The sequence below is a fragment of the Hemiscyllium ocellatum genome, chromosome 26, assembly GCF_020745735.1.
Source record: "Hemiscyllium ocellatum isolate sHemOce1 chromosome 26, sHemOce1.pat.X.cur, whole genome shotgun sequence".
In the NCBI taxonomy this organism is placed as follows: domain Eukaryota; kingdom Metazoa; phylum Chordata; class Chondrichthyes; order Orectolobiformes; family Hemiscylliidae; genus Hemiscyllium; species Hemiscyllium ocellatum.
In genome coordinates, this window is record NC_083426.1 from 14,151,943 (window position 1) to 14,164,732 (window position 12,790).

At 42.9% G+C, this 12,790-nt stretch overlaps 1 protein-coding gene across 1 annotated transcript in view; it reads right to left on the reverse strand.

The window, feature by feature from the left end:
- LOC132828350 (N-fatty-acyl-amino acid synthase/hydrolase PM20D1-like) overlaps positions 1 to 12,790 on the reverse strand; it is an 88,465-nt gene that overhangs the window by 11,720 nt on the left and 63,955 nt on the right. Inside the window, exons 8-9 of the mRNA XM_060845378.1 lie at positions 8,828 to 8,906; positions 1,822 to 1,893 (exon numbers count right to left, since the gene is read on the reverse strand). Of these exons, the coding sequence (XP_060701361.1) occupies positions 1,822 to 1,893; positions 8,828 to 8,906 (151 nt within the window). The remainder of the gene's footprint in view (positions 1 to 1,821; positions 1,894 to 8,827; positions 8,907 to 12,790) is intronic.

Sequence of the window (12,790 nt, forward strand, 5' to 3'; positions counted from 1 at the left end):
AGATCATCACTGAGTCAAGGTAACATGTGGGTGGATATATGGCTGTAATGGAAATATGTTACCATTCATTCATTTATTTCTGGATGTTTTGTGGTGACATACTGGAAATAATAGTGAAGCACTGAACCACATCCACAAAGAGATGGCATAGTCTCTAAATAAACCATTACTGCAGAGCATTAAAAAATGGGAGTTGGATTCTCCAGAGAGTCTCCATAAGACATAGGAACAAAAGTAGACCATTTAGCCCATTCAATGAGATCATGGCTGATTTGCTAATCCTCAGCTCCACTTTCCTGTCTTTTCCCCACAACCCTTAATTCCCCCATACTGATTACACCATAGGCATTACGTACTGAACATGAATCAGGAACAAATCAATTTAACCCTTCAAGCCCAGTCCATGCTATCTTTCCAGAAGGGACTTGAACCCACAATCCGTGGCTTAGGAGGCCAGAGTTTCTGCTTTAGTGACAGCTAAATCCTAGATCAATCACAATTCTGGCCAAACGTTAGTGAAAGGAGTTTGAGAAAATTCACCATTTGGCTGACCAACAAATATCAAAATTATTTCAAAGATGTTTGAGTTAACATCAGTCATAATTATCAATAATTGGAAGCAATCAAAATAAGATGCTGCTGGATGTCCACCGTATCTTTGGAAGGAGACTCAGGTCAAATCCCCACACAGACTGGCTCTGGGATGCAGAGGGTGAATTTGGAGAAGGTGGCAATGCATTAAGTAGCAGCTTGGATGAGCCATGTCGAATTAAGAACAGTGGGCAGGCCCCAGAGACTTGAAGGATACTTCATCATCCTCCTCCACTCAAAGATGGGCCGCTTCACTGTTAGATAAGGGAGCTGCTGAGATAGTTGGGGGAAAGAGAAGATGGTCTCACAATGGAGGTGCCGTCTGAAGAGATTTCACAATGTATCAGCCAGGCTGTCATAGGGTGACCGCAATGGAGGCTGTGTGGCTGTGATGAGTGCAGGGGGTGAGCAGGGTTCATTAGTGCCACACCTTCCTATCAAGATCTGCCAACTCCATCCCCTGGCTGTATTGCATCTGAGGTGGGTAAAATTCCAATTGGTGTGTCCAGGGGGTCTTGGGACTTCACGGTGGCTCAATGGTTAGCACTGCTGCCTCACAGTGCCAGGAACCCAGGGTCAACTCCCTCCTTGGGCGACTGTGTGGAATTTGTGCATTCTGTGTGAGATTTTCTGGCTGCTTTGGTTTCTTCCCATGGTCCAAAGATGTGTAGGTTAGGTGGATTGGCCATGGGAAATTGCTCATCTGTCCAGTGATGTACAGACTAGGTGGATTAGCCATGGGAAATGTGAGGTTATGGGATAGGGTGGTATGCTCTTTGGAGGGTCAGTGTCGACTCAATGGGCCAAATAGCCTGATTGCACATTGTAGCGATCCTATGATCAATAAATCTTTTAATTTTCTTTGTTGGCTTCCCATTGCTTCTGAGCAGGTGGCTGTTATACCCATCTCTCGCAAACCCTTCCCACACCTCCTCTGATCTTGGCTCCACACAGGCAGAACCAGAACTGGAGACCAGCACATAAGTCAATGATATTTCATCACCAGCCAATCCGCCTCCAAGATGTTTTGCTAATCAACCTGTTCAGAGATGTTAAAACATACCTCTGGAGCAAGTGGGATTTGAATTGGGCCTTTTGGCTGGCAGGTGAGGACACTACTCCTGTGTCACAAGAGCTCCTCAATCTGCTGTCAGCCCCAACTCTACAACCAGATGATCATTAAGACTGGAGTTTGCATTCAGAATCATTCTCAATTCGTATTCCAATTACCTCATCCAGAGTGTGGACTGGGTGGAGCCGGAAATTCACGGTCGCCCTCGCGAAAGGAGCTATCACGTTCTCCTGAACAGAAAGGAACAAGGATAAGATTGACATGGAATATATAGTGAAATTGCAGCAACTCTTCACTGACTTTCTACACAAGGCAATGCAAACCCTAGCACCTGCGAAACAAGATTTGTTCCAACTTGTGACTTATTCTGGATCATAAAGTTACCATAGTCCCATTGGCTGCTCTCATGAGAAAGAGTTGACTGGTGGTGGCTTAACCTGAGGGACTCCATGCCTCAGGCAAGGAGAGAGATTGAACAGCCATGGTAATATCAGCCAGTGTGGGAACTAACCTGTGCTGTTAGCATCACTCCTCATTACGAACCAGCCACCCAAGCTAACCACACTAAATAGGACAAAGTAAGCAATTAAAATTGACATTATTGCTCTAATGGTTGGGAACAGAAGCCTATTTGTCCCACACTAGCAATGTTGCTTCTGCACATGGTTAAACAGTCAGACTGAGAGTCAGTTTCATATCATAGAGTCCCCACAGTATGGAAACAAACCATTTGGCCCAATAGGTTCACACCAACCCTCCAAAGAGTGACCCACCCAGACCCAATCCCCCACCCCATAACTCTACATTTACCTTGATTAACCTAACCTACACATCTCTGAGCAATTTTAGCACCACCAATCCCACCCAACTTGCACATCTTTGGATAGTGAGAGCAAACCAAAGCAAACACACACAGACACAGGGCGGGGGATGTGCAAACTCCACACTGACAGTTGCCTGAGGCTGGAATCGAATCTGGGTCCCTGGCGCTGTGAGGCAGCAGTGCTAACCACTGAGCCACCGTGCCACACGTAGTTGTTGGGTCTTAGTCTTTGGTGCAGTGTATAATGGGCTAAAAGACTGTCTCACGTTAAATTGTTAAATTTCCAACTAATTGTTTGTGTCCCTATGATGCTGAACAGCTTTCTCTCTCAAACATGGATCCAATTCCCTTTTGATAACTATGACTGAAAATGCCTGTCAGGTAGTGTGATCCAGATCCTAACTAATCAAGGTGAAAAACAGTTTTCTCTCATGTCCCCATTTGGTTCTTTCGCTACTGGTTTTAAATCAGTGCTTCTCTGGTTGGTGATCAGTTTACCAATGAACATAATCTCTATCTGCTCTGTCCAGGCCCTCTCAACATTTTGAAAACTTTCTGAAATATCCCCCTAACTCTCGCCTCTGCAAGGAGAACACCTCCAGCATCTCCTAGAGAAGACCCCCACCCCTGGAAACATTCTCAAATTTTCTTGCAACTGTCTGAAGACACACATCCTTTTTAACCTGTTAGGTCCAGAAGTAGATACAATATTCCAGTGTTTTTAATGAAGGGCACCAATGAGTGAGCCCAGAAGGTGAACAAGGATGAGAGAGAAATTTTATTTTCACTCATTTGCGAGATGCAGGTAACGATTCACTGGCAACGATTTCTTGCCTATACCTAATTTCCCAGACTGCAGTTAAGAGTAACCACATTATTGTAGGTCTGGAGTGACGTGTAGGTCAGGACAGGTAAAGGAAAACGAGTGAACCAGACCAGGTTTTAAAACAACTATAGAGTCATACAGTGTGGAAAACATCTTATTTTACTAATATTTAATTCCCAACATCTGCTGTGGTGGGATTTGATCATCAGCCTGGGTTTCTGGATGACTAGACCAGTGGCGTTAATAGTGTCTTCCCAAAATTAAAGAGAAATGAGAGAAAAAACTGCGTGAGAAAGCAAGATGAAAGTGGACCAAATGCGAGAGAAACTGAGAGAGACACACACAAAGAGAAAGCACGGGAGCGAAAGAAAGTGCTGAGATAAATTTAGCGTGTTGACTCAAAGCTGATGACAGCTGCATGTTTGAACAAATCCCTTTATGAAAACCCAGAACAATAGAGAGATCAGCATGTGGAATATTGTCTCTCACCTAAAGCTTGCCAATCAACCTGATTTTGAAACAAGTCAATGTTTAAACAGCTTGTAATATTCCTCATTGGATGAATAATAACTAATCAAGTATCTAAATCTGATCTTCCTATAATAATGCTGGCTTCAAAGATGCCAGAGGCTTTAGATTCAGGGATGCAAATTGTTAATTTCTAGGTAAACAAAAATATCTAGGTCAACTATTCTGGTGACTGGGATCTCTGATAGATCATGTTCCTCTGATGTTAATGCTTATGTTTCACATTGTTAGCAAATGTTTCCAAAAACATTCAACTCACATCTCTCTGTAACACTGAACCTAGTAGTCACTCAAGGAGATTAAAAAGATGGGAGGAGGAACATTTATTGAATCCGTATTCTTTCTTCAAGTTAGAGAAAATAACAATCTCACCTCAATTTTTTTTAATGCTTTCTTTTTGTAAGGTACAAATTTTATCACTGTCAGGGTATATAGAAACTTATTCTAAGATTGTCAAATCTCTAGAACTATCCTACAGCCCTGTATCTTGCTATCTATTCAAAGGTAAATTGTAGATGCTGCAAAACTAAAATATTTGCAGAACATGCTGGAAATACTGACCTAATTTGTATTTGTAGCATTTTCTGTCTCTGCTCTTGGACACTGCAGTAATCAGTCCTGGACAAGGAGCATAAAAAACATGTATGGCCTTCATCTAGAATCCCCACAGTGTGGAAAGAGGCCATTCAGGCTATTGAGACTGTACCATCCCTCTGCAGAGCATCCTGCAACTCCCTACAGCTAACCCACGCATCCTTAGACACAATGGGCAATTTGCCATAGCTAATCCACCTCACCTGCACATCTTTGAACTGTGGGAGGAAACCAGAGCAAATACATACAGACACAGGGAGAACATGCAAACACCACATAGATAGTCACCTGAAGCTGGAATAGAACCTAGGTTCCTGGGACTGTAAGGCTAAAGTCCTAACCACTGTGTCACCATGCCATGTGACTTTAAGCTGTCCTATTCGGTGGACTTGTAGAAGGGAGATTCTGCCCCCAATCTGACAAACAGGAACATTTATTAATATCATACACTGATGTGGGTGGAGACAGCATTCATAGAACACTGCAAGTTCCATACTAGGTCCCAGTGTCTGCAAGATGTCCTCCAAGTCACACACCAGCCTGGTTTGGAAATATATCACCCCACCTCTGCAGGCATCACTGAGGATGGAGAGACTTTCTAATCTATCTGTTCAGAGATGTCATTACACACTTCTGGAGTAGATGAGACTTGAAGTCAGGCCTCAGAGCTAGGAACACTATCGTTGCACCGTACCAGCCAGTCCTCACCAAAGATATATGGTTTCACGAGCCATTATCCTGCAGTGGGCTCACACATTGAAAATAGAACCATAGCATACAGGAGCAGGTGTAGACCATTTGGCCCTTCAAGCCTGGTCTGCCATTCAGCATGAGCATGGTTCGCTTCAGCACCCTGTTTCTACTTTCTTCACATATCATTTGATCCCTTTCGCTCTAAGAACTAAACCAAACTCCTTTTTCAAACATTAAATCACTTTCTGTGACACAGGACTCACTGCTCTTTGGATGAAGAAATGCCATCTCATCTCCATTCTAAATGGCCCATTTCCCAGTCGTTGGGGACACTGTTCTTGTATCTACCCTCTCTCATCCTGTTAGAATTTTATGGATTTCTATGAACTGTCCCTTCATTCTTCTGAATTCTAGTGATGAGAAGAACATAAGTACGTAAGAATTAGGAGCAGGAGTAGGCTGTCTGGCCCTTCGAGCCTGCTCTGCCATTCAATAAGATCATGGCTGACATTTTCTTGGCCTCAGGTCCACTTAACCACTCCCTCACTGTAACCCTTAATTCCTTCATTGTTCAAAATAAGAATCTACTTAGCTTTAAAAACATAGTCCTAACCATTCCATTATCTCCCTGCTAATCAGACACACCACCCCAGGAACCAGTCTGGTAAACCTTCGCTGCATTCCCTCTACAGCCAGAACATCCTTCCTCAGATAAGGAGATAATCTACATGCATTCCTCCAGGTGTGGTCTCACTAAGGCCCTGTACAATTGAAGTAAGACTCCCAGTTTCTGTACTTCATTATGAAGGCCAACAGTAAATGTAAAACCTTGAATAAAAAGAAAATGGACTTTCCTTTTCCCATCCCCATCTGTCATGCAGGTTCCACAGAAAGGATCAATGAAGGCAAAAAAAAACTCAGAAAAACATCCCTCAAAATTCGTCCATGGTGCTATATTGATCAGGCTTTACGTTATAATTATTCCTACTTAGTCATAGAGTCATAGAGGTGTATAGCACGGAAACAGACCTTTCGGTCCAACTCGTCCACGCTGACCAGATATCCCAACCTAAACTTGTCCCATTTGTCAGCACTTGGCCCATATTCCTCTACACTCTTCCTATTCATATACCCATCCAGATGCCTTTTAAATGCTGAAGTTGTACCAGCCTCCACCACTTCCTCTGGCAGCTCATTCCATACACACTGTGTGAAGAAGTTGCCCCTTAGATCCCTTTTATATCTTCTTGTATGATGGAATCTCCCCTCAGCCAGGAACCAGTATAACTCTCCTTTGTAGATACACAGTGACAGAACACTCACCACATGATCCATGGAATATAGCGGGAGCCCCAGTTTCAAGTCTCACCTGTTCCAGAGGTGTGTAATAACATCGCCAAACTGATTGATTAGGAAAATCAATTAAATAAAGGACTCCAGGGAATGTCCCAGACTGTATCCCATGAATTTCACTGATAGGTTTATTGGGCTACATTCTACTCTCTGCATTATGTTAGCAGGACTTATCCAGGGCAAGCAAACTCATAAGAAGCTATAAGGCTGCGACTGACAATGACTTCAACCGGGTTAATGAGTAAAAGGGCTAGGTTTGCCCAGAGTGCTCATGTGTGGATATATGGTGCGTATAGGGGATTGATTAATAGAATGGATGTTCCACTTGCTCTTTCTTGGTTATGAAGAGAATCATGGGACGTGGTAAATGGGTCGGAAATGTGGAGTTAAGGTAGACAATGCCACTTGATCAGGATTCCATCCACCCCATAAATACCTTTGATGCCTCCATCACTGGCAGAAGTGGCAGAGGTCCGTGCCACCTACAAGGGGCTTGCAGTGCAGTAACTCATCAAAGCTCCTTTGACAACACATTCCAATCTAGACCTCTGAAGGGTCAGCAAAGGCAGCAGACACTTTGGAACACCACTGTCTGCAAGATGTCCTCCAAGTCACACACCAGCCTGGTTTGGAAATATATCACCGTTCCTTCACTTTCACTGAGCCAGAAACCTGGGCATTCCTTCCCAACAACACCAGATGGACTGCAGTGACTCAAGAACCTTCTCCACCTTTTCAGGGCACTTACTAAATATCTCATTAATAATTTATCGCAATTCACTCAAATCCTCTGGTGAGTAAAGTTGAGAGTAACCAAATTCCTCAGACATATTAAAGTAATCTTAAATGACTGTTTTGACTCATGATAACATTTTGCTCTTTAAAACTGCATTGTAAGGGGAGGCGATAGCCTAGTTGTATTAACAATCATCTGTTAATTCTGACACCCAGGTAACATTTCAGGGACCTGGTTTTGAGTCCTGCAGAATTTGCATTCAATCAGAATGTGGAATTAAGAATCTAATGATGGTGACAAATCCATTGCTAACCATTGGAAAAGCCCCATCTGGTTCACTAATGCCCTTTAGGGAGGAAACTGCCATCCTTACTTGGTCTAGCTTACACGTTACTCCAGACCCACAGCAATGGTTGATTCTTAACTGCCCTCTGGGATGGGTAATTAATATTAGCCAAGCCAGTGACGCCCTTATCCCATGAATGAATAAAAATGAAATAACGTGCAACTTTTTGGTTCGTATGATTTTATAGGTCAGAGGAGATAAGTCAGGACATGGTGATGTGGCCACAGTCAGATTCATTTAAAATTCCTGAGGGGCTTTGACAGGGAGGATGTTAAGGATGTTTCCTATAGTGGGCCATTAAGTAATTTAAGACAGATGCTAAATTTTTTTGTTGTCGTGAATCTTTGGAACTCTCTTCCTTAAAAGGTGATGGAAACAGTCTTCAAACACTTTTACGGCCTAGGTAGATATAGAGCAAAAGGGGAGCGATATGGTAATATCCATGGACTAACACTCAAGAGGACCCCAGCTAATACTCCAGGAGTATGGGTTCAAATCTCACTGGGTAGCTGTTGAAATTTGAATTATGTTAGTAAATTTGATGTTGAAAGCTAATCTTAGTAATATCGATTATGAAACTATCATTTGTTGACTCTTATGTTCTATGACTCTATGACTCAAACCATTAACTCTGATTTTCTCTCCACAAATGCTGCCATATCTAATTGTGGTCACTCATGCTTTTCAGGGAAGGGAACCTGTCAATTTGCTTCAGAGAATCATAGAATCCTTACAGTGTGGAAGTAGGCCAATCAGCCCATCAAGTCTGCACTGATCCTCCGAAGAGCAGCCCACACAGATCCACCCAATCTCTGGCCAATCCACCTAACCTGCACATCTTGGATCATGGGAGAAAACTGGAGCACATGGGGGAAACCCATGAAAACATAGGGAGAATGTGCAAACTCTACACAGACAGTCGCCTGAGGATGGGATTGTACCTAGATATCTGGCGCTGTGAGGCAGCAGTGCTAACCACTGAGTCACCATGCCAACCATTGACATGCAAATAGCAAATACCTCCAGACCCACAGCAACATGGTTGACTCTTAACAGCCTTCTGAAATGATCTAGAAAGTGACTCAGGTCAAGTACAGTTAAGATGAGAAATTAGTGCTGGTCTGGCAAGTTATTTCCACATCCCACATTTTTTAAAAAAGTGACAAAAGCCAAATGCAGTTGAGAACAAGTATGATAAAATCCCAAAATACACTTTTAAAAAGAAAGCTCCTGATTTGCGAAATTAAGTTGTGGATTTTCTTTACCTTAATCCCAGCATAAAACTCAGTAACTGCAGTGGTCGTACGAACCAGACTGTTTGTACTTGGTTTCTTCTCCATCATTCTGTTCAACAGAGGAATAAGAGAGAAAACATTTGTTTTTAAGTGTTTTGTTGCATGTACTCCAGCTGTACTAATTTAACAGGAAAGGATGCACTGTGGCACCTCATAGGAAAGTGAAAGGTAGAAACATGGTTAAATTATTCAACCCCTTGAGAGTGTTCTGATGTTTAATGAGCTTATGCCTCAACTTTTATAGCAGCTCCACTTTCCTGTCATTTCTCATTCCCCTCAATTTCTTCAATATTCAAACATTAATCCTCTCAGTATTGAACTTGCTCAACTACTGACTATATTATGGTTGGTCTGGAATAAAAAAAAGCCAGAGAATTCCTAACATGTGCAACTTTCTGGCTCGTATGTTTTTATAGGTCATAGGGATTGTTCAGGATTTGATGACGTGATCACAATCAGATTCATCTAAAGTTCCTGAGGGGTTTGGCAGGACGGATGTAAAAGATGTTTCCTTTAGTAGGAGAATCTCAAACATATGGGCCACAAAGTAATTTAAAACAGATGCTGATAATTTTTGTTGTTGTGAATCTTTGGTGCTCTCTTTCTCAACAGGTGATGGAAATAGTCTTCAAACACTTTTAGGGCCTAGGTAGATATAGACTCTTGACCAGCAAGAGGGGTGAAAGCTTACTGGTGGCTGGCCTGAATGTGGTATGCAAATCAGGTCAGCGTGATCTCATTGAAAGTGCAGCAGGCATGAAGGACTGAGTAGCCTACATTTCCTCCCAATCTCTATGTTCTAAGGCATACTTTGCATGAAGAAATTTCTCTTCAACTCAGTCCAAAATGGCTGACCTCTTTTGCTGAGATTGCAACCCCCTATTCTAGACACTTCATCCATGGGGGAGCAGCCAATGTCAGGCTGTCTGGGTGTCTTCAGTGAAATCAGCTCTCATTTTTCTAAACACCAGAAATATCTTCCCATTCTACTCGACTCTCCTCAGAGGACAATCCAGAATCTCAGCAAAATTCCTTCAAGAGCACTGACCTCCCATATGACCATGCCCTTCGCATTAGAAGCAGCAATGGTGTCAGAACAACTCTCCTATCCCAGTGCAAGGCTCACACAATCTCTCAACCTGGATATATATCACTGTTCCCTTTATTGTTATTGAACTAAACTCTTTGAATTTACCGTCATTTAAATAGTGATAATTTGGGGAGTAGCCAGGGGATCCGGGAGTCCTTGTACACCAATGATTAGTAACTTTGTGGATAACACAAAGATTGGGCGAGCTGTGGATAGTGAGGAGGATTGTTAGAGAATACAGATAGGCTGGAGGCTTGGGTGGAGAACTAGCAGATGGAATGTAATCCAGACAAATATGAAGTGATGCATTTTGGAAGGTCTAGTGCAGGAGGGAGGTATACAGTAAATGAGAGAACTCTTAGAAGCATTATATACAGAGAGATCTAGGTGTATAGATCCACAGTTCCCTTAAACTGACAACACAAGTGGATAAGCTGGTCATAAATGCTTTCATCAGTTGGGACACAGAGTATAAAAAAATTGGCATTTCATGTTGCAGCTATTTTAGTTTGGCCACATTTGGAATATTGTATCACACTCCCACAAGGATGTACAGGCTTTAAAGAGGGTACTGAAAAGGTTTATCGGGATGTTGCCTTGTTTGGAGGGTATTAGCTATGCAGAGAGATTGGACAAATGTGGTTCATTTTTACTTGAATGCTGGAGGCTGAAGGGTGACCTGATGGATGTACGAGAGGCATGTTTAGAATGGATAATTGGAATCTTTCTCCCCAGAAATGTTAATCAATCGGGGACATAGATTTAGGGTAATTGGGGGGAACTTTGAAGGAGATATGACAGAGGGCAGTGTCTGGAATGTGTTGTCAGGAGGTGGTGGAAGCAGATACAACAACAAAGTTTAAGATGCATCTTGAGAGGACATGAATAGGCAGGGAATAGAGATAGGAGAAAGTGAAGTTGGCAGATGCTGAAGATCAGAGTTGAGAGTGTGTTGCTGGAAAAGCAAAGCAGATCAGGCAGCATCCCAGGATCAGGAAAATCAACATTTCAGGAATGAAGGGCTCCAGCCAGAAACGTCAATTTTCCTGCTCTTCGGATGCTGCCTGACCTGCTGCGCTTTTCCAGGGAATAGAGGTATACAGACTGTGTCGAGAGAAAAGGTGTTTAGTTTAGAAAGATGCCATGTGTTGGCACAGGCTTGGTGAGCTGAAGGGCCTGTTCCTATGCTGTACGGTTCTTTGAAATTTTACAGGCAGCTGCAGCAAGCTGTTTGGAAGGCAAGTGGCATGTCGCCCTTCATTGTGAGAATAGTATTCAGAAATAGGGAGGTCTCCCTGCACTTATAGTCATGATTTGGAGGTGCCAGTCATGTCACACTACAGGTGACCTCACTGCATTGCGCGCACACACACACACACTCCTACAGACCCATACCCTCACGCAGACTCTCTCTCTCAAATGCTCAAACCCGCACACCCTTGACACTCACACCCACGCAAGCACCCTCTCACAGCCTTTTACACTCACACACATACACATCTACACAGTCTCACAGACATTCACATCTCTCTCCACCCCTTCCCCCCCCCCCCCCCCTCCACACACACACAAACATACACACCCACAAGTTTGTGGGGTGAATTTGTACTTGCAGAATTACATTTCAGTTTGCTCAAAAACTGCATGAATCCATGTAAGATTCTGTAAATCTCTTTTTTAGAAATAGAATCAGTCTGAAAATTGGTAGAGACAGACAGACTTTAGCCTCACACCTTCAAGATATTATCCAAGCTGACATGGCACCTATTGTTAAAGTTCACTTGAGAACATAATTTTCAAAAATATTTTTTTAGATTACTTACAGTGTGGAAACAGGCCCTTCAGCCCAACAAGTCCACGCCTACCCGCTGAAGCACAACCAGGCCCACTCCCCAACATTTATCCCTTCACCTAACACTATGGGCAATTTAGCGTGGCCAATTTACCTAACCTGCACATTTTTGGACTGTGGGAGGAAACCAGAGCACCCGGAGGAAACCCATGCAAACACGGGGAGAATGTGCAAACTCCACACAGTCAGTCGCCTGAGGCGGGAAATGAACCTATGTCTCTTGCATTGTGAGGCAGAAATGCTAACCACTGTGCCACCGTGCCATTCTTGGATTTACATATGAAAGAACTGAAACCAACATGGTCATTCGAAAAGGTGAGATTTAACAAACAATCCAGTCTTTTTCAATATATCATTTCAGTTGCATCACACTACAAACTTTTGGTATAAATTCTGTGTCCTACGATCTTATTCTCCATGACCACCTGACAAAGGAACAGCGCTCCAAAAGCTAATACTTCCAAATAAACCTGTTGGACTATGACCTGGTGTTGTGTGATTTTTAACTTTGCATTTATAGTGACTTGGTGAGACTGCACCTGGAGTATTGAGTGCAGTTTTGGTCTCCCTGCCTTAGTTAGGAGATACTTGCCATAGAGGGACTGCAGCAGAGACTCACTGGGCTGACACCAGCAATGGCTGGACTGGCATTTGAGGAGAGATTGGTTCGAGTGGACGAGTGAGAAGTGATTTGATCGAAATACATAAAATTCTAACAGGGCTGCATAGAAGCCGGGAGGATGTTCTTCCCTGTTTGGGGAGTCTAGAGCAGGGGTTACAGTCTTGGGATGTGGAGTAGGCCCATTTAGGACTGAGGTTAGAAAATACATCTTCATTCAAAAGAGATGGTCAACATATAGAATTTGTTACTACAGAAAGCTATGGAAGTCAGATCACTGAGATATTCAAAAAAGAGATTAATAAATATTTGGATATCAAAGGCTTCAAGGGTTATGGAGAGAAAGGGGAATATGGCGTTGGGAAAGATAAG